General features: G+C 36.2%; 1 protein-coding gene across 2 annotated transcripts in view; it reads right to left on the reverse strand.

Annotated features, from left to right (window-relative positions):
• PEX5L (peroxisomal biogenesis factor 5 like) overlaps positions 1 to 6,770 on the reverse strand; it is a 185,185-nt gene extending 178,415 nt beyond the window's left edge. For both annotated transcript variants that reach the window (XM_024755108.1, XM_024755107.1), the window contains exons 1-2: positions 5,778 to 6,770; positions 4,221 to 4,292 (exon numbers count right to left, since the gene is read on the reverse strand). In XM_024755108.1, coding sequence (XP_024610876.1) covers positions 4,221 to 4,292; positions 5,778 to 5,870 — 165 coding nt within the window. In that variant the 5' untranslated portion in view covers positions 5,871 to 6,770. The remainder of the gene's footprint in view (positions 1 to 4,220; positions 4,293 to 5,777) is intronic.
• Positions 6,771 to 22,753: the final 15,983 nt, after the last annotated feature.

A 22,753-nucleotide genomic window follows, 5' to 3' on the forward strand; every position in this document is an offset into this window, starting at 1 on the left:
CACCCAGTCTATGATATTTTGTATGGCAGGCCAAGCAGACTAATAGGTGGTGATGACTAGCTACTTAAAATGACATAATGGTTATAAATTCATCTTCTTAGATAAACTCTAAGAGCTGGGAAGAGAAGAGTAGTCTTTTACAAATAAGGAAACACCTCAAATCACAAGACTACCACAAGAACACAAGGCTACTAAGTGGAATTCAGTCAGATGCAAACCTGGTTCTTTAAGGCACCTTTAGTTGTAAATGTCCGTGATTTTCTTGTTTTCAGCATCATTATACTGGATGTCTATGAATTCTAGCTTTTAGGTTTCCAGGTAATGCCCAGTTGAAGATGTCAAATTTATCACAGGTCATACGTATGCTTTTTCTCTTTAGAACTGCAAGAGTTGTTTCCTTTGACCCGGCCATTCTCAAAGTATGGTCTGGGACAAGCAGTGGGAACTGAGGACTTAGAAATCCAAATTCTTGGGCCCTACCTCTCGACCTGCAGAATCAGAAACTCTGGGGGTGGGTGGGGCCCAGCAATCTGTGTTCTCAGAAGCCCTCTAGAGGATTCTGAGGCTGCTAAAACTTGAGAACCATGGCTCTGATCCATATACACTTGTTCCCTTTGTCAGGGGTTGACATTTGACATTTCCCCACCTTATTGCACTGAAAGATATGCAGCTGCAACTCTGAGTCCTACAGTCAACTAAATCTACGACATACTGTGAAAACTATTTTGAAAAATGCTTGAACCTACAAGTGTATCCCCTTTATAGTGATAATATTCTATAATTTTGTGTCAGCCTTGGTTACCTCCTTTAAGTCTGCTTGGAATTTGAAAACATTTTAGAAAAAAAGCTATCTTGGTGAACATATCACAAACCTTGAGTTAAACTGACTCTATTCTAATTAAAAATAGTAATTTAAAATAGAATTAATTTATAATTTATTCAAAGTGGCTAATGTTTTTAATCACTTACTCAAGGTACTTGACCATCTACTCCCCCACTCCCACCCCTGATATCTCAGCAACTTCACAGAAAATTCATTTGTACATGAAATCTATTCCTAAACAAGACACACCCCCTTCCAGTCAGGAAAGAATATTTTAATAAATAATAAGAATAATCCAAAATCCATATTTAAAATTTTTAAAAAATATGTATTTATTCTAGAAAGCCAAATACAGAACTAATTTTATATATTCTATTATAATTATATGTATATAATAACTGTATATATGTCTATTATATATGTTATATAATTATACACATAATGAAATAGCTATATATATTTATATCAAATGTCTGGGTTTTAGAGGTATAAAGATTTTTATCTAATGCTTCCTTTGATTACTTTCCTATGCTTGAAATTTGAAAACTCTAGGGATTTTTGGAGAATATGGACTTCAATGCCAATGTGATACATTTATATTTAAATGACTATAGAAGTGTGTGGGTGTGTGATTACATATTATATGGCAGCTCCTATTACTTTAGGACATCAACACTAATCTAAGAATTTTCTGGAATGTTTTCATGTGTATCTCAAATAAATCTTGCCACTAAAATTTCACAAAAAGAGAAGCACAATATTGCCTTTTAGAAGAAAACCTTACACATTTCCAAAATTACTTTTTCTTATGTAGAAATAACACAGAAATCACCTTTAACCCCCTTGAATGTGGGCAGCCAGAGTGAACAAAATCCTCATACTCTGGGCTGCTTCTGCTATTAATTTGCTTACACAAGCAAAATTGTGGGGTTTCTGTGGAAGTACAAGACTGGCAAATCACAGGACTGATAAAATGGCATATAGCTTGCACAGCATTTGTAGAGCGACAGCTTCTGAATGACAGATTAAATGAGCTTAGTAGACTTCTGCCCTTCACAGCACTCCAACTATTTTATTTAAAGCTTTTTGCAATTATATGAAGATTGACTAACAAATTTCTACCATGTTTCTGAAAAGACACAGGAAGACTAAATTGAACATAAAGATTCCTTCCCCCCTGCCAAAATATATATAACAACTGTGAGATGAAGCACTATTAGAAAAAAGTGTTTTACCACATCCACACATAAACACACATACACTTTTAAAGTTGATCTCTTAAACTTAGGAAGAATTTTTTTGTAGTGTTATAAAGACTAATTAGAGTGTTTTCCCAAATATTTTTCTTCGAGATGTCAACGCTGTCATTGTTTCTACCTAGGATTTGTTCATTACATCAACACCAAATAAACCTTCCCCAAAAGGAAGGACTACTCTTACTGCCAACAGCAAACACCAAAGCCAACTCATATTCATAATTACTCATCTTTTGAGACATGTTTTGACATGAATGACTCAGCAAAGCTGGGTCACTGCCAACTGGTGCCAACTGGTCCAACGGCACCGGAGGAAACATGATAACTACAGAGACAACAGTGACTGAGAAACGGAATCCTCCCTCACTAGATCCCGGCAAGAAAAGCGTTATTTTCTGAAGAAGCAGGAAAGTGCATTCTCTTTTTTAAAAGATTGCTAAACAGTTAATAAAATGTGTTTAGGCACAACAATATAAATTTTGTGAAAAGTACCACGAGAATAAAAGAACAATGACTCCCTTTTCTGAATCCCCAAATTCACTTAAAACAAAAAGAAGCTTTAGGAAAAACTAAAGAAAAGAAAGAAAGAAAACAAAAGCAGCTTTGGGGGTAGAATGATAGTAAAGAAGTACAAAAACAGTAGGAATTTAACTTCTACATGATTAAAGAAGAAATAAAAAGTAAAACTTTTAATTTTAATAGAGAAATTTATAGGTATATATGTTCTCATAATATACTCAATTGTATTCTACTAGTTCATTTGCCAGGGAGGTCCAGTCCTTTCATCAGAATGCTAGTCTACAGCACAGGATCTATGGGAGATGGAGATCACACACCCCAACTAATTAATCTGGCATAGTTAAAATGATAGCTAATAGCCCAGCAGAGCACTCAGGCTCCAGTCCCACTTATCTTATTAACCAAACTGACAATTTGGCGCTGAGTAGAAACATAGGGCCATATCCAACACTCTTCCACCCTGGTTTACTCAGGAGCAGGAGGAGAGTGAAGATAAGGCAAGAAAAACTTTAAGGTAGTTTGAGTGAACCCTGTAGTATGGACATACTCTGCACCTCCTGGGGAGATGCTTTGTTCAGTTTTCCCCAGAAGACCACTTCAGTTACCTTAATTATTCCAGGCCTAATAAGCCAGTTGGTAAGTTAATTGTTTCTGGTTGCTATCTTCTGATGGTCATTTTTCCTTTTTTCAGAAATAGACACAATGGCTCCTTTAATGCAATCACCACGATGCAAAACAGACTGCATGATTGATTAAGAAACTGTCTAAATTCAACTTGGCTTTCTGTAACTTGCTGACTGCCTTCTTTCTAACTTCTTCATCTGCTCAGATTCCTTTGAATTATTTCTCTGTCTCCACCTGAGCTTACATCAGAATCAGAGCCACTTACACATGAAATAGATGTGCAGTTATCTTGTCTCCCTGATAATTAACAAAGACGTTAAGGGCTAATGCCAATTCAGTGGCACGAGCTGGATACCTTCCATTACCTGTCATTGTTTATGGTATATTAAGCAGTTTTCATTTCACCTTATGGGCCCATATGAAATATAAGCTAGATGTTTCTCAAATCACAGGCAGTATTAAAGAATATTAAATAGCTTCTTTTTTTGTTTGTTTTTTAAAAAAGTCTCTAAATTTACTGCAGACAATTTGAGAAAGTAAATTGGGCAATATGTTTAAACTTCTCAGTTTTTTAAAGTCTTATATCCCTGTCCTCTTAACTTATATTTATTGTCTTACACTAATAGTAGCATTTCTCATTTTCAAAATAATTTACTTTCTGGTTCTTATTTAAATATTTTTTTCCAACAAATTATCATTGTACTGATTTCATTTTTCAAGTGGGGCTTTTAATTTCCAAAACTTCTCTTATCTTGCTCTGCTTTATTTTTCATCATTCTTACATACAGGACATACATGTTGACATCATGCAGAAGTCAGTGCATCAGAGGCGTTAGACAGGGAGGCTTAGCTGCTTTCAAAATCTATCTTATTGTGCAGGCCTCAGTTAGATGAGCTAAGCTAATATAGCTTCCAGGGCAGCGCTGAAAGCTCAAAGGGCTTCAGTTGTCAAAAATCTACAACACAACATTAGAAAATGTATGTAAGCATTCACTTACCTGCTTTTGATCAACAATTATTTTCAGGTCTTCATCACTGCTTAGTTTTCCATATCCTTTTTCTTTACTTTTCTTGTGAAAGAATAATTTTAAATGATCATTTAGTTTCTTTCCATTAATAATGTTAATTCCCACTTAATACTTTTTAAAGATAAAAGTCTTTTCTTAGCATTGTTCACTAGTCATAATACATCATTCTTTATGCCAATCTCTCATGGACAACAGAAAATATCTTCATTAAACTGCTGGCTTCTGCTTAGCCTCTCCCACCCAAATTATACTTTTAATCCTTCTCTGAATATTGTTATGCTTCCTTTCTTTCTTCAATTGTATATTTTTAGAAAAGATTCTTTAATAATTCGAGATAAATAAGCAACTCCTTAAAGAGTCCCAGCACATTTTTCTTAAAGACTGAAACTGCATTTAGTGATTATATTATGCTTAAGATTTCAACTATTAAATGTTTTATTTTAACCCTTTATCTATTTTTAAGACTAAGCAAGAATAACACCACTCAGGTAGCGAATCTTCAGATTTTCTGTATTTGCTTATAAATCTGATGAAAACTAACATTGGCAAAACAACTCAGAAATAATTTTAAAAAGATAAGTAAAATAATTTTCAAAATTAGGTAGTTTGAAAAGTTGGTAGGGTACGGACCATTTTAAAAAATGTACTTTATTGGCATTTTCCCCCATCTATCTCCCCCATAGCAAAAGTTCATAACTTCATAAGTTAGAAAAGGACATAGATCATTACACCCATTTTACTGTTGTGTTACAGGAGAAAGATAATACGTCTGAGTCTTTTCTTTTTCTTTCTCCCAGTGCAATGGTTAAACTAAATACCATTTGGAATGACAGTTGCTTCTTCATAATTTCAGAAACATAGTACCTTCATAGAGGACCAGTAAGAAAAAGAAAAGAAAATTCACTACATAATTAGCTGTAATCCAAGGTTATTATTTTTTAAAAAAGCAATTCTTGCTCTCGGTATTAATTATATCAACTAGAATTAAGGGAATTAAAAATATTTCTTATGTTTGTATCTACTGTGCCATATTAGGATCCTCATCTCATTGGGGGAAGAATTACAACCTTCAGCGAACATGACATAAATCTTCTTTATACTGTGGGAAACGATTCTTGTCTGTTTTTTCTCCTATAACATTTCAAAAGCAGATTTCCATATTTCCTCCCCAATAAACATACCTCCTATTTTTGTGGGTTGTTTTTCTGTAATAAAGATATTTTTCTGAATCTTCAAGTATTAGGATGCATAAATAAAATCTGAATTCTCATTCATATATTAATGAGTTTAACCACTTAGAACAGAACAGATGGCCACAGTATTTCTCTCTATTATTATTCTTGTCCTCATTTGAGGTTCCATTTCAGGACTGATGGAAAACACAAAGAACAAGGTTGGTTTTGATCAAGATGGACTTCCTTCCTACCACTTTGCTTTAGTACACTGGTTGCCATAAGATATTGTCCAGAGACCCTCTAATGCAAAACATTAAGAAATGCCTTTCTGAATATTGATCTGTACACTTACCAAGTAGCTCATGTGCATGACCCGACTTCTGGACAAAAGGACATTAAGTAGAGATGGAATGTGGGTCTTTCCATCCATTTCACTGTCAGACATCCCAGAATTCTTTGCACCAGCGGCAGTGGCTTCATTGCCAGAACTTACTAACCAGAGAACCACAGATCTTGCCCAGCAGCAGTATTTATAGTGTACCACAATAATCGAAGTATCCCCAAATCACTGTCTTGACTTTGTAAACATTGTGAAATTTGGGGTTTGCACAAAAAATTATTGAAACTAACATTTCTTCTTTTCTAGCTTATATCCAAGTATATGTTGCCTGACTGCTTTTCTAGTTTAATGCTCAAAAAACCCCTCCATTATTATACACATTTTTATATTTCATCTCACGCATATGGACTACTCAGCTTCTCTGTCATAAAAGCTTTCAATTCTCCCTTTTCAATGTCCTGCCCCAGACTTTCTTGTGATTAGCAAATCACTGCTAATAGATATAACAATGTCGGCATTCACAGAACGTAATTCAAGATCGCCATTTCTGCCAATACCAGATTCCACTTTTCCAGTTTAATCCCAATTCCCTATCTGGTTTATTACTAAATTTTACCAGGAAGAGGCTAGGGAAGGAGATTATATCCCCAACTATTGTTAAGTAGAAGTTGGCATTTTCCAAGAGTGGGGGAGGCTCTGGGCTTGCTCTTAAGCCCCTACTTTCCAAACAGCAGACAACTGTACAGAGAGTCAGAAGCCTTCCAGTTTTACTCTAGAGTTAAGCAATATTTTCTAGCTCACCCCATAACCCAGGAGGATTAAGCCTTTTCTAAGCCATAATGGTTATTCGCTCACTTACTGCTTATTTCTAGTGCGAGTATAATCCTCTTTCAAGCACTCAGCTTCCCACTTTGACTGCTTAGATCAGCCAGCCCAGGCCGGGGTCTTCAGCTCTCCTCCCTCCTCCCAGCCGGGAATCCCTGTCTTCTATCTCTGCACTTTGTCAAGCACAAAAAGCAACTCCATAGTTTCTGCGTGGTCTTTCACATTAGCCAAAGGACTGAACTGGAAGGAGAAAGAAAGCTAACCTCCCCACTGTCCAAGCGTGAGGAGGCAGGGCTTCTGTGGGAGGAGAAGCCCGAGGGTAATCACTTCCTGTGCTCCGCCCACCTCCCCTGGCAGCCACTGGGGCTGAGGATTTCAACTGAGGCAGTAAGGTTAGGCCCCTGTCCACCTCAGCCTGAGCATGCTGCTTGTGGAGAGCCGATTTTGTGCACTGCTCCCCTATGTGCAGCTGAGGAGGGAGCGTCAGTGCAGTGGAGCTAAAACAGTGCAGCTGAGGAGGGAGCATCAGTGCAGTGAAGCTAAAACAGTGAGGACCTCGAGGTGGGAGAAGTGAGGAAAGGAAGGAAATAGTCATCATTTGCTGAGAATGCCTCGCTCCCTCTGAGAAGCTTTCAGCTCAGGATAAGTGTCCAGTCTCTGAAACTCCAAACACAGTATCTCCCCTCTCCCTCACACATTATGAACCCTTTCTGAGTGACTGGTAGGAAAACTATCTAGTTATTTTTTAGTACTGCCAAATTTTTTAATACCACTGAATCAGAGCTGTTGTTTTCTTAGGAACATCGAGCCTAACTGGTAATCTTTCCTCTCTGTAAATGTTCCACCAGCTCTCCTTGACCCTATCTACCTCCACAAAAGTGAAACAGAAAGCTGGGTTTATTCACTTGAACTAAATAAACCATAAAACTTGGAAACTGTATAGGAAAACCATATATGGCCACAGATATAGAATGTATTATATAAGGAAATTTTGCAAGTAAGTAACAAAACAATAGTAAAATTTGATGGGATACCTGTCAAATGAAGTACCCAATGTTCATTTTAGAATAAGAGTTATGAGTTTATGAAAAAGTAAGAGTTTTAACTGAAAGCTACTAGTTGTATATGGGTTGAATTAAGAGGATTCATCATACTCACTAGGAATGGAATATATAAGGGAAGTTTTGAAAAGGAAAAGGAACACATGATTTAATTAATTGTACAAATTAGCCTCAATGACAATTTTTGCCTAACTATAGATGTCAAAATAAAGGTTTGCATATAAAATTACAAAATATATTATTACTATTACTTATTTAATACTACAATATGATAAATAGTAGACCTGAATTTATTTAAGCAAATGTTAATGAAGAATAATAATATACACAAAAGAAGCAAAGACCTTCCTACTCCCTTTGTGGTTGTCAGTATTCAGTTCCTATCTTCTTATTTTTCCTACCTTCAATCCCTTCTTCACGACCACCTTCCTTCCTGCAGCCTGCAAAACTGCTCAGTTTTCCCGGTTCTAAAAGATGACTTCCTCACATCTGCTTTCCCCTAATGACATTCATTTAATCTCTCTTATCTCTTTACCATCAAGCTTGAAAGAGTGGTCCGTGCTCACTAGCCATAGTTCGTTCCTTTCTCTTCACTTCTAAACCAATCACAATCAGGTTGCAATTTACTATAGTTGCATTCTTGACGGTCACCAATGGACTCCTAATTATCAAATTCTCTAGCAGCCCTTTTTAGAACTAACTGTATGAATTAGTCCCAAATGCAACTTATGATTGACTATAGATGTCAAAATAAATGCAAATATTACTTCTTTCAGTGGTCAGGTCTGTATCATGTATTTTCAGAAATGTCTTTGCTGTTATTTACACTGTTACAGCTGTTACATGGTATTGCCACCAGGTGAATAGGATATCAGCGAGAGGGCGGGAGCACAAAGGAGATACTGTGCTAAGAGGATACTTGCTGAGTTTGAGGTGTCTGTGGAAAGTTCATCCAAGTGGAAAGATCCAGTTGGCCGCTTGGTTATATGGATCTATATTTTTAGAAGAGAGATAAGGCAAGACATATGGATTGATGGGGATAATTAAAATTGTAGGAGTGGTCGAACTCATTAAGAAAGAAAATGTAGAGTCAGAAGAGAAGAGGACTAAGGCTGGAGTCGTGGAGAATCATTACATTTAAAGAATGGGCCAAAGAAAAGAACCCAGGGAAGGAGGCAGAATAGGAGTGGCCGTAGGTATAGGAGGAGAACCAGAATGCAGTCCGAGGAAAACAAGTCGTAGATGGTGTCAAATGCGGATGAAAGGTTAAATAAGGAGAACTGCACACTTTCACTGTATTTGGCATTTTGGAAGTCATCAAGGATGTTAGGAACAGAAGAATTAGTGAAGGTGGAACCAAGATTAGAGTAAATTAATGAATATACTGGTGGTAAGGGTGAGAGAGGACTTATTTTCCCTTAGAAAACTTGAATAAAAAGGGAAAGGGGAAAATTTGTTAAGGTGGTAGATCTCATCTTAAGTGTTCTTATGCCACAGCTTAAAAAAAAAGAGCAAGAGAGAAAGAGGAGCAAGAATGCTAGTGAAAAGACAAAAAATACAGAGTGAGAATACTAGGAAAGTTATAGTTTTTCCCCATTTCCTTGTGTAAAGGTATTGAGTATGTTCATAGTTCAAGAAGGAGCAGTACTGAAAGTGAAAATGTAGATACCAGAGGGTGAAGGGGAATAATTCGTGAAGCAAGAAAGTAAGAACAAAGTGTTTTTGGAGAAAAACTGCATGTTTCTCTTTCAAAATTTACAATTTTGTGGTATATATTTACATAAGAAAAATCTAGAAGGATATATACCAAATATTAAAAATCCTTTTCTCTGGGCGATGGAATTATGCATGATTTGTGTGTTCTCTTTATACTTGGCAGTTCTTTTTGGAATAAGAATGAATTTATTTTATAATAATAATAAGAAAGAAAACAAAATATGATTGCTTGAGAGATCTATACAATTGCCAATAGAAAAGACTCATTTTAAGTCTACTTTGCAGAAAAGCGACTGGGTCAGGGCTTTACCCTTCCTTTAATATGTTTCTGGAGGGATAAATACTAGTTTTTTTTTTCTTTAAATGTAAGTTTCATGGTACAGTTATTGCTTCTGTCCCTTGTGGCCAGTGTGGTAGGACGGCGAAGTGGATGTTTTGTTTATTGTATTTAATATGTCCCTTTCCTCTTCACTCTCTCTTATAATATTAGATTTCAGTTTTTGATATTTTGGTCCCATGTCCCTTCTTTTTTTAAAAGATCCGCAGTGTCAGCACATCTACCAACACCACTGCTGTGGGAGTCAAAGAAACAATGAAAGGAGAAAACAGAAAACGAGGGAGGAGTTTTTCCCAAAGACTTGAAATAAAAGCTTGAGAGTTTCTCCATTTAGGACATAAGCCTGGACAGACCTTTTAAATAGAAAGTAATCACCTTACCAATTAAAAGGACAATTTGCAGATCTTTTATTTTTCTCATAGATGGAGGAAATCAACCTTCTGAAGGGGAAATTCATTACAGAGAATTATTTGCAGAGGTGCTTATTACACTTGGCATTTTTCAAGAACTATTGTTTTTCTTTTTTAAAGACATTCACAGTTGTGTTCTCCCCCCCACCAACTGTGATGTTATGGAAAAACAAAATAGCCACAGGGTGTAATTATTTAGTTTCGGGCCAGGCTTGAGCAAACATAACATATGGTAATCAAAGTCTGCCCTAAAGGTATATTGCTGGGTGAAAAAAGAAATGTAAGCACAACAAATATGTTGATGCATTTTAAACCATATTTTAAGTCATATGCATATGACCAGATATTTAGTAATTTTTTGAATTTAAGGCTAAGTGTAATTGGGAAAATAGATATTCCAGTTACTTACTAGTTGAACAATAAAATGGCAGTGATGCACATTATAATTTTCACTATAGCCTTGAAGACCCTCCTTAAATGCTGCCTTTCCTATCTTTAGAGTGGCTCTTGGTCTATAAGAAAATAACCTGAAGAGTTTTAAAGCTTCTTAGAATATTTTCTATTTTCCAGGTTTTTCAAAGATGAGAATTCTCCAACATAAATATCCATTAAGGTTGCTCAATCTTATGTCATTGTACGATGACATTTTCTCAAGAACACAAGTTCAGTATTAGGTATGCACCTTCTTACATATCTTTTCCAATATTTTATCATAAGAAATCAAACATACAGCAAAGTTACAAGAATTTTACAGTGAGCATCTGTAAACTTACTACCTAGATTCTACCACTAACATTTTACTATACTTGCTTTTTGCATATCTGTCCATCTATCTGCTGATTTTAAGGCTAAGACTAATTGGGAAAGTATAGTACATATAGTATACACTATTTTTAAAGTATAGTACATATAGTACATACTATCACAGTTTTACAGATTCTTTCCTCCAAGGTTTATTTAATTTAATTTAATTTTAAAACTCAAAAAGCAAAACCATTGGTTTAGTAAGCTTCCAAAATAAGAGCACTAAAAGTTTAGGATGTGTTAACCCTACAGCAAATCATTACTTTCATTTGAAAAGCAAATCAGCGAACTGCACTTCCAGTGCTAGTGATAAGTCCTATCACTAAGATTAGGGAAGAGGATTTCTGATCAAAGGGCTGGGATTTTTATAGCTCTCAGTCAAAATTAAGTGATCAAACAACTCAATTTTCTGAGACGAATACAGGGTGTGATAGGCAGTTCCAGTTGATATTAATCGTCATCCTTAATTTCATATTCTTTGATCATCAGTGTTTTCTGAAAATAACTTCACTTTACTCTGGGCTATGCAGTAAGTATTTACCTCTGGTACATCCAACAAAAATAGCAAGACTCAGGCGGGGCTAAGATGGCTGATGGCTACTCAGAGGGGTTACATATGCTCTAAGGAATAGTACAGTACTTGGGTGGTTTATTGAGATTACGTAGGCAGAAAACAAAAATTAAACTTGAAATTTCAGTTATGTCAGATGCAGCAATATTCCACATTACTTTGAGGACAATAAATACACTCTTCTTAACCCTCCCTAACTTCCAAAACCAAACAAAACCACATTCAAAGAAAAAAACAAACAAAAAATGATGTCCTACTTAACAGGAAAATTCTGAGTCCAATTCTTTCATCTGAAAGGTTCTTGTCTCTACAAAAATCATTTTCTCATCTCCTCTAGACTAGGCTCTTGAAGCTGTAAATGCAGTGGTATATCATGTAATGACTGATACATAAAAATTGTTTCCTGCCTGCTGAAGATGATTGAAAAATGATATATATTTCAGTCTACTAGATTTCTTGGCATTATGTGGTATTGGTGCTATTTCCGCTATTTCCAAGGCAAGGCGAAACTAAAAGCACTCCCATTTGGCAGTTTTACCTGTCATCACTCAAAGAGCAGTGCTGGAGTGCTTGTTGGTGTAAGACAGGTAAGGGGCCTGAGAGAACTGCCATTATTTTGGATCTTCAAATGGTAAATAAACACTACTATCACATAAAAAGTCTCCTTTCCCCCAAAAAACTAATAAGAAGGCAAACTATGTATTCTATATTTTTGCAGCTTGAGAAGAATAAGAAATAATCCTTTAAAACTCAAACTGTTACTTGATGCTCTGCTTCTGATCCTTATTGACATGATTTCTTGTTGTTATATGCGTTGGCCCTACCAGACGGGGGCTAGAAGCGTGTTACGCCAAAATCAAAAACAGTACTTATCACTGGCCTCTCCAGTGGCTCCTTTTCCCTCTCACTGGTGCACTTGGTTGGTGCAGCTGGCATCGCACACCTGCTAATGACTTCTTTATAACCACTGATCTGGACATGATGATTTCATGTCTTTGTGAGAGAAAACAGCAATCTTTTAATTTTAATAAAAAGGAAAGAAAAAACTTGCTGCCTCTATAAGCATTCTGTTTGCCAGGTATATTATGCCTCTATGATGCATAGATGACACTGATGACAGTGCTGGAGAAAAATTTGTCTATGAAATTTTGTTTCTGACAAGAGTCAACCCAAAGTTTGTGCTTCAGCCAGAAAATCTATGCAGAAAGTTAAAGTTGTTTACCATTAAGCTACATCTATGTGACTCATAGACTTGTAACCAGCTTTCTAAAAATTAGAGCTAACATAACATGAGGATATTTTTTTTCATATGAATCTACACACAGCCACAGCAGCTTAGAATATATCTTTCCTCTTCCTGAGAGTGATATTCCCTGGAGGTATAGCCCAATACTCTTACCGCTGGGCTCTCCCCTGTGGCCTTGATAACCTCAGGAGTCCTAACTCAACACTACAGTTATCATCATTTCTCCATCAGTCTCCTGATGGCTTCTTTTGTTCATCCCTTTTCTGCAATGGCTTATAAATTCATTGATGACAACATTATAGATAAGACATGGAAATCCCTAGAAGGTAGGCAGGTCTGGGTTCCCATTCATCTGTGTCATGGATAAAGGCATCTGGGCAATTACTTGTGCAGGGAGCTCTTCTAAGCCACAGGATGTACAGGCGCAAGAAAGATCTGGGCCATGGACAGCTCATTTATCCACTGGACATGTGACAATCAGTTAAAAGATTAAAACAGCAGAGTCCAGGGGACATGTAGCCCTTCACACACAACTTTTTGACAAACGTCAACTAACACGTTGCTTGATATAAAAAGTATTACTGCGAATGAGGGGAAAAATAAAGTGGCATATAATGAAAGGCAAAGTTTACATAGTTTTATTTATATAAAGTATTGTCACCAACCACCTGAGATCAAGTATCCTCTGAATCCTTGGCTCAAGTAAAAAGGAGTTTGATGGCTAGAAACTGTATATTTGAGTTACGAGGTAATTTTTTTTTAACTTGGGAAGATGCAAGGTAGAGTGTGTGACAATGTCAGACGTTCAAATACTTCATGAGTTTGTTTAGACAAAATCGTATTAATTTAGAACAAGGGTTGCTTCATGTTGATGCATGATCAACCTTTTAGCACTAGGCATGCTAGATTCAGTCAATACAGTTATGTGATAGTAATCACAAAAGAGTAATAGGTAGTGGATCACTCCTGACGTCTTCAGAAAATATGACATCCAAAAATAAGCACAAATGCATACAAATACACATGGCATTTTTTGCACTTTGTTGATTTTTACAGGAAATTCCATATGACTTAATCAGCTGATAAGAAAGAAATGGTTTTCAAAAAATAAACAACTATAAAACCTCCCTTATTTGGTGATGAGATAAGGGATAGAGGGAGCTTCTCAAATATGGTAATTTATTTTTCCTTGGCATAAGTATGGAGTATATTCATTTTATTCTCGTACTACTTTAAACATTTTATATATATTGTATTTTACAATAAAAGTATATTACTAAACTTTTATTTTTAATACATTCTATAGATTCAAAATATCAATTTTTTTTCAATAAAAGAGACTTGGGTGTCATGTCTAAGGTGATAATGGAATAGATTTTGCCATATTTTTGGTCTACTTTACCGCTATATTTTGAGCTTCCTGAGGTCAGGGGCTGTGTTATTCACTCATCCTCTAAGTATTTTTGATCATCCACTATGAATGTGCTGAAATCTCGGGCTCTAGAGCCCACAGGGGAGGTGTGGTCCCCAGGTCTCGGAAAGCTCGATGCCTACAGTGGAAAGGAGGTAATTAAGCAAACAGTTATAAACTTGTGAGGAACCTATGACAGAGGAGTCTGGAGATGTGAAGGAGACCATGGGACTTCACTTTGTGTAAAGATCAGAGGATGCCTGGAAGAGACACTGGGATTTGAATGATGAGGACAAGCCATCCAGGTGGAAGAGAGGGCATACAGAGGGAAGACCAAAGTTAGGAGGTGGCAGGGTCTTCTAACATCAGAAAGGAGGACGGTGTGGCTGAAGCAGAGTTGGGTTTTGTGAGGGTGATCTCAGATGAGGCTGCAGAGGAAGGTGGGGTCTTAAAATCACATCTTTATGTTAAAGGCAAAGTGGAGCCACGCAGGGTTTTAAGCAGGAGAGTGACATTATCAAATCTGTGCTTTAGGAGGCCTACTCTGGCTTAAGTGTGGGAAATGGATGGGAGGAAAGAAGAGTGGAGCAAGGAGAGCAGCTGAGGGCCGCTAAAGTGGTCAGTGTGTGTCAGCCATGGAGTCTTTTACAATTGGTGTGTTGTTAGTTGAGAGCTGACCACACACTAATTCTGACATGCTTAATTCATCACTTTGTGTACCATAAGATTACTTTTTCAATACTGGCAACTATAAGTGATAAAAGCATCTGTATTTTCCGTAGTCGGGGATTAAATTAGCAGTGAATGGGCCTACAAACAACACATTCTAGGCACTCACTTATTTTGGTAACATGTAAAATTATTTTAGGAAAAGTACGATGAAACAAAAACTTTTGAGAGATAGAGACAGAGATTGATAGCTAGAGAGAAAAAGAGAATATATTTTGACTAATATAGAAAAACATTTTGCATTTAATGAAGGATATTTTTGCACTCTGTAAAGTTCTAAAGCAGTATCTAAACTTTTCTTTTCATTTCTTGCTACTTGACAAAAACAAAGGGAGTCTAAAAAAAATACAATGCAAAATTTTTCAGTACTGCAGAACAACTAAAAGGATTTATTGTGATTTTGGACATCAACAACAGGAATTCTTTATGCAAACCTAAGAAGTGAACTGCCCAGGGAGTATAAAATATTGAAAAGGAATGTATTTACTCATTGCTTCCATTGCATTTCACTTGTTTTTAACTTTCAGAGGATAAAACTTTATAATGGGGGAAAGCTGGAGTAAGGTGAGGTAGAGTAAGGTAGATTCAATCACAATATTTATCTTCCTCCTCAAAGTTTCTTTGCGGATTCTCGCAACTTAATGAGACACTCCTTTGTTATTTATATTTAAAAATAATTACGTTACATGCAAACTACTGAAGGATATTCACATGTAAGCAAACCTCAGAGCTACAGAACAGACTTCTTTCTATAAGACCACAGCATCCCAGTGAATATAGATCTTCTTCCGTCAGTTCTAACCTTTGCATTTTTCCTTTTTTTCCTCTTCAGGAATCAAACCCAAATCTTAGATGCTTGTATTATGGAGGTCATCACAAAATTATAAAGAGACAATGAGAAAGACTCCTTGAACAATACAGAGCAGAGAAATTTTAGTGAAAAAGAGCATGAAGCTTATATCAACTTGAGAGCCCTGTAGGGTCTCTTTGAAGACTTTTCTTGCGATCTCCAATTAATACCTGAAGTGAACACTATATTGATAACACAGTACTGAGAGACAGAGGCTGGCTGCAGCTCAATTAATTTAAATACATCTTTGGAAGTAGATGTAGACTTTAATAAAGAGTCTTTAAAAAACTCTGCACTCTTGCAAAATCGGCCTGGGTAGGCGAGTGTGAGGAGTTTAGAGATGAAGTGAGGCTCCAGTAAAAGGAACAGCTGAATAGCTACGGATATAGGACTGTGCCCCACATGGACAAAGCTTTTTAAGATTATAAAAACAGAAGCGTCTCCATATAAGAAACACTAAAAAAAATTTTAAAGTGCAGAAGTGTGTTTATCACATTAATGATGCTCAGTAAACATTTAATGAAATCCTTTTGCTTTATAGCAAAAAGGAAAAGATTAACAACTCCCATTACTCCTAAACCCTCTTATTCTCTCTTGTTGATGTCATCCCCCAATATTTATACACAGACATACACATATATATCTGTATAAATATATATGCTCATATATATGTATATATACACAAATGTATTTTTATGACATAAAAGTGGATTTATTGGGTTGGTCAAAAAGTGCCTTCAGTTTTTAAGAAAAAATAAAAGACACATTTTTCATTTTCACCGAGAACTTTATTGAACAATGTATTCACCGTTTTGTTCCACTATATTCTACCATTTTTCAGGCAACTTCATAATTCCATCTTTCCAAAACTTTTTACCTTTTTTTTTTTTTTTTGCGGTACGCGGGCCTCTCACTGCTGTGGCCTCTCCTGTTGCGGAGCACAGGCTCCGGACGCACAGGCTCAGCGGCCATGGCTCACGGGCCCAGCCGCTCCGCGGCATGTGGGATCCTCCCAGACCGGGGCACGAACCCGCGTCCCCTGCATCGTCAGGCGGACTCTCAACCACTGCGCCACCAGGGAAGCCCCAAAACTTTTTATCTTTTTGAGCAAAGGACTGTACCAGGTGCTTTTTATAGTCTTCCAGGGAATTGAAATTTTTTCCAATAAGAGAATTTTGTAAAGACCGAAATAAATGGAAATCTGAAGGTTCAGTGTCTGGTGAATATGGTAGATGAATCAGAACTTCCCAGCCAAGCTGTAACAGTTTTTGCCTGGTAATCAAAAAACATGCAGTCTCGCGTTATCCTGATGGACGATAATGTGTTTTCTGTTGACAAATTCCATACGCTTTTCGTCAAGTGCTGCTTTCAGTTGGTCTAATTGGGAGCAGTACTTGTTGGAATTAATTGTTTCATTTTCTGGAAGGAACTCATAATAGTGGACTCCCTTCCAATCCCACCATATACACAACATCACCTTCTTTGGTTGAAGACCGGCCTTTGGTGTGGTTGGTGGTGGTTCATTTCACTTGCCCCACGATCTCTTCTGTTCCACATTATTGTACAGTATACACTTTTCATCACCCGTCACAATCTGTTTTAAAAATGGACTGTTTTCTTTACGTTTAAGTAGAGAATCACATGTGGAAATACGGTCAAGAAGGTTTTTTTCGCTTACCTTAAATGGAACCCAAACATCAAAGTGATGAACAGAACCAAGCTGGTGCAAATGATTTTCAGTGCTTGATTTGGATATTTTGAGTATGTCGCTTATCTCCCACATGGTATAACATTTCCCAATATTTTAATTATGATTGCTATCAACTTCAACTGGTCTACCCAACTGTGCAGCATCGTCTAACAAGAAATCTCCAGCACGAAACTTCGCAAACCACTTTTGACACGTTTGATCAGTCACAGCACCTTCTCCATATACTGCACAAATCTTTTTTTGTTTCCATTGTGTTTTTACCTTTCGTGAAATAATAAAGCATAATATGCCAGAAATGTTGGGTTTTTTCTTCCGTCTTCAATATTAAAATGGCTACACAAAAATTCACCAATTTTGAGAAGTCTTTTTTTAAATGCACACTGATATGACAGCTGTCACATACAATCTAGCAAAATTGTTTCTAATGAAGTTAAAGACAACTAAGTGCTACTAGAGCCATCTTATGGAGAAAACTGAATGAACCTTTTGTCTAGCCCAATAGTATAAATACTAAACTATGCTTTTTACTCAACAACATATTGTGAATATCTTCATGTTAACACACATTCATATCTATCTTACATATCAAAATCCACCTTACATTAAGAGTTTTTGTTAAAGTTTAAGAAATCCAGAAGATCATCAGAATGAAGCATGCCTTTAACACCTAAGAAGAAATGCTATGAAGTTTCATTAGGTCCCATTTGTTTATTTTTGTTTTTATTGGGTCAAAAAGGATCTTGCTGTGATTTATGTCATAGAGTGTTCTATGTTTTCCTCTAAGAGTTTGATAGTTTCAAATATGTGACCAAAAACATATGTAAAAATTACAGGTTAAAACGAGACAGAATTTTTAACCTGGTCTGGCAAATATCTGAAGAGGTTAATACCCAGGGGTTAGTGGTGTATAGGGAAACCACCACCACCAACAACAAAAAAGAAGCAATGCTAGTTCATGAGTGTTGTCCACAGAACCCTGGTGGTTTCTGAGATTCTTTCAGGTGATCTGTGAAGTTAAAACTATTTTTCATAATAGTACAAAAATGTTATTTATCATTTTTGCTATGTTGACATTTGCATTAATGGTGCAAAGGCAACAGTGGGTAAAACTGTTAGCACCTTAGTAAGAATCAAGGTGGTGGCACCAAACTGTACTTGTTGGGAACTGAACTGGCCACTTTAAAATAAATGAAATAGCACTTTTACTTGAAAAAAATGACTGACAGACAAACTGTGGTTACTTAGGTCTGGAAATCTTACATTTTTTTCCCCCCAAATAAATGAGGAGAGTCTTGCAAGGAGAACAGCTAATTTTTGTTGCCAAAATTCAAGCTTTCAATAAAAGTTAGAATTTTGGAAACTTGTATCTGCCACTGTGAACTTGATAACTTCCAGATAGTTAAAGATGTTCCTGATGAGCTCAGTGACATTAATGAAGTATTTCTGATATTATATAATGAAGTATGGCAACATTTGGAAGATATGAATAACTCAGTGAACTAACATTTTCCAAGTGACAGATACATGGCATGTTATCAAAACTGTGCGTGAATTAAAGATCCATTCAAAGTGTAAGGAAAAACGATGGATTTTAATATAAAAAGTACACAAAAGTTTATTGATATAACTGAAAATGCCACACTGCTACTAAACTTTAAGAAATAACATGTCAAGTTTTGATGTAGCATCAAAGACTTCATAATTATTTGAAATGGCTATTAAAATACTCCTTCCTTTCCCAACTGTATAGTTGTATGAAGAAAAATTTTTCTTTTTATATTTCAACCCCCCAAACTGCAACAGATTAATTGCAGAAGCAGATAGGAGAATTCAGTTTTCCTCTGTTAAGCCCTTATATTAATGAAATTTGCAAAAATGTAAAAATGCCATGCCTCTCACCAAAATTTCTATTTTTTTAAAATAGAGTTAAAAAAATGTTATAGGTGTTAGCAATGAGTGTTTTATTGTTATTTTTCAATGATTTAATAAGTATATAGTTAAAATTTTTCATAGTCTTCTTTTTTAATACAGTAAATGCAAATAGATATAATCCATATAAACAAAAGGTCTTTGGGGTCTTTAATATTTTTTAAGAGTACAGAGGGGGCATTGAGACAAAGGTTTGAAAACCGCTGATATAATAGAAAGAATGTAAACTTGTTCTGAGGTGGTAGAACAGTTGCCCTTGGAAAATTAGTTTTTATTTTCCTTCTCTTTAATAATGATAAACAAAGTCAATTTATCCCTTTTAGAATCTGGTGGAAAATTCCATAATAGACCATGTCAAAAATTAAATTAGTCTTATGATAAATTGCATTGTGTGTTACTTAGTATATATCTGAATTATATTTAATGATTATAGCTTTAGAGTTTACAAATGCTTATTACACAGGTTATATCCTTTTTTCTAGGCAATTCCATGAAGGTAGGTATTATATTCCTTATTTATATTAATAGAAGAGGAAATGGATTCTAAGAAGAAAAAGTGCTTTGTCCATCTGGAAAGTGCTAGAACAGAATCAAATTTAGGTCTGCTAACCTTATGTTCTCTGCTCTTTTTTCATCTTTGGATGGGAAAAAGTCTTTTTGGTTATCATCAGCATAGGCTATGCACTTCAGGTCTTGTACAGTAGGAACAAGGGCTGTGTATGGCCATACCTTTTGGATTTGAGCAAGGATCCTGACTTCTCCCAGCCCATTTCCACTGCCTATAAATAAGGATTGTAGGAAATAATATATGCCGAGTTATGTGGAATGGTGCTTAGTATACATTAGGTCCTGTTATTATTATTTTTCCTACCTAGCATAACAGTGTAACCCTGCACAAAGCCAGAGTAGCTTGGGTTTCACCCATATCTTAGGTCAAATATGAAAGGGCTCAGTCAATAAGACAGAAATAGATGAACAACATATAAAAAAGCTTCAGAACAACTGTAGTCCTGAACAGCAAAAACAGAAATGCAGTCTTCCAGGCTGGAAGCCAGAGGTCATTCTATATATGCTGTTGACCTACACTTCAACTCTGCATTCAAATTTAGAGGTGACCAGATAGGTCAATACATGTACAAGCTGTATGGCTTTGAGCAAGTTACTTAACTCCTCTATGCCTAAGTTTTCTCATCTGAGAATAATAACAGAACCTATCTCCTTGAGTTGTTGTGGGAAAAAATTTAACTAATACATGTAAAGTGCTTAGAACAGTGCTTGACACATATAATACTCAAATAAATAAAAGCTATTATTAGCTGATATCTTTCCTTCCTTCTGTCTCATCCTTCCTTCTTCCCTCTCTTCCTTCCTTTTCCTCCTCTCTCCCACCTCATCTTTTCCCTCCCTTCCTTCCTCCCTTCCTCCCTCCCTCATTCCCTCCCTCCCTCCCTTCCTTCTTTCCTTCCTTCCTGGTTAACAGTGTGTAGCCACTAAGCAGTCTTTCTAGCAAGATGGTTCACCAAAGGTGGTTCAGAACCTCAGTCTTGAAGTTAACAATTTTTTTTGGACTGGGATTTAAAAATAGAACCTGGCGAGAAGCAATTCTTGCTGTGTCAACTTTTAGAAGGCTGTACTGAGAAAATCCAGCACAGCTTTATTTTAAGAAGACCCTGAATGGCTTAGCTGCAGTTCATGGATACATCAGAACATCCCCTTGACGGTTTGCTTTCCTGTGAACCTAAAACAAAACAACAGGAAGAGTTCTGGCCTGACAAAACCTCTCCCTTGCAAAAAGCCAACTAAACCGAACTCAGATGCTGCTGTCAAGTAAGTGGAGCAGAACCCCAGCAGTGAGCCTTCGCTGCTGACCCTTTTGAAGTTCACCTCTTAGTTAAATCTACTTTTAACACAAACTGGATTTTTTACAGTGTTTCAGGGATGATGCAAAATATTAAGGATCCAGGAAAAAGAATGACTACAGATGGTGGATTTGGAAAGTAGGTAGAGAAGGACTTTGGTTTGTGTTAACATCTGGGTCCTAGCCTTGTTTTTATCCCTTTTTTTTTAGTGGGCTGGTTATCTCAACTCTTTTGAGCTCAGCTTTTCCACTTTCAGAGTAAGTAATATTGTTGATTCTATGATTTCTTTTGAAACTACTGGGAAGCCAGTTAATTAGTAATTTTATAGTGATTAAGAAGAGGACCATTGTTAATTAAAGAAAGAAGCTAAGCCTAATAAGATATTGATATAACATTAATTCAAATACTGAGAAGGATTTAGGGTCTTCCACAAGCTGCTATGTACACTTCCTTCATATCTGTCAAACTCAATATTTCTTAATATAAGAAAAGACTGCATGCAACAAACTTAAGTCTCCATTCTGATGTAACAAATAGAAGTAGTTGAAATTGGATGTGAAAATATATTTCTCAAGAAAGAATATGTCAGTGCTTATCAACTTTAAGTGTATGTGTAAATACCTGTTCAGGAAAACTAGTCAGGCAACAAGGTATGGAATTCATTGAAGGGAGTGAAAAGTGGAGACACAAAAGTAGTTAGAGCCTAATCACAAGTAATAAACTTGAAAGAAGAGATCAGCAAAAGGAATGGAATTGCCAGTGTTTGGCAAGTTGGTGTTTATATAGAAATAAACTTAGATGTATATTCTTTGTGCTATTTTGGAAGATTCTTTACTGAAAAATCAGTAAAATGCCATTTCAAGATAAAACTTTAAAAGACAACTTTACATATTATGTTCCAAAGAATAGAGGATGGATTTGGAGTGGTTTTTCTGGCACTGATCTTGGAATTGACTGAATTCACTGGCATTTTTTGCACAGGCCTCCAAGGAAACCAGTGGTAGGGATAAGTCTGAGGCCACGGAACAGAACTAAGTTGCCTGGCTCTGTCCACTTTAGGCAGTCAGGGACCATGGCCTGCACTTGCCTTGTCTGTCCAACCAGCACCAACTGCAGCTTCTGATATCAAGCAAGCACTCAGTAAATATTAAAAGTTAATTGATTGATAAGGATCGGCATCCCCCATCCCATCTTAAATGATCATTGTACCCATGAAACCAACTGAATTAATCCAAACCAACCCACCCTTCCAGTTCTCTGTTATCATTTCCACAATTTTACTGAGTAATTTAAACTTGTAAAATAGCATTCAAATTTGTTAAATCAAGTAGAACAGTTGTACTAATTCATATGTTAATATTAAAGATGAAATAATTGAATCACACAGAAAGGTTAAGTTACTTGTTCAAAGTCAAAATGAATAAAAAGTAGATAATGTTTGTCCTTAAGAACATAACCCATAACATTTTCCTTTGGGTTCCTAAATTTGACTAAGAGATGCACACCCCTTCCTACCTTCACCTCCCAAT

This window comes from Neophocaena asiaeorientalis, unplaced genomic scaffold (assembly GCF_003031525.2).
Source record: "Neophocaena asiaeorientalis asiaeorientalis breed wild unplaced genomic scaffold, Neophocaena_asiaeorientalis_V1.1 scaffold188, whole genome shotgun sequence".
Lineage (NCBI taxonomy): Eukaryota > Metazoa > Chordata > Mammalia > Artiodactyla > Phocoenidae > Neophocaena > Neophocaena asiaeorientalis.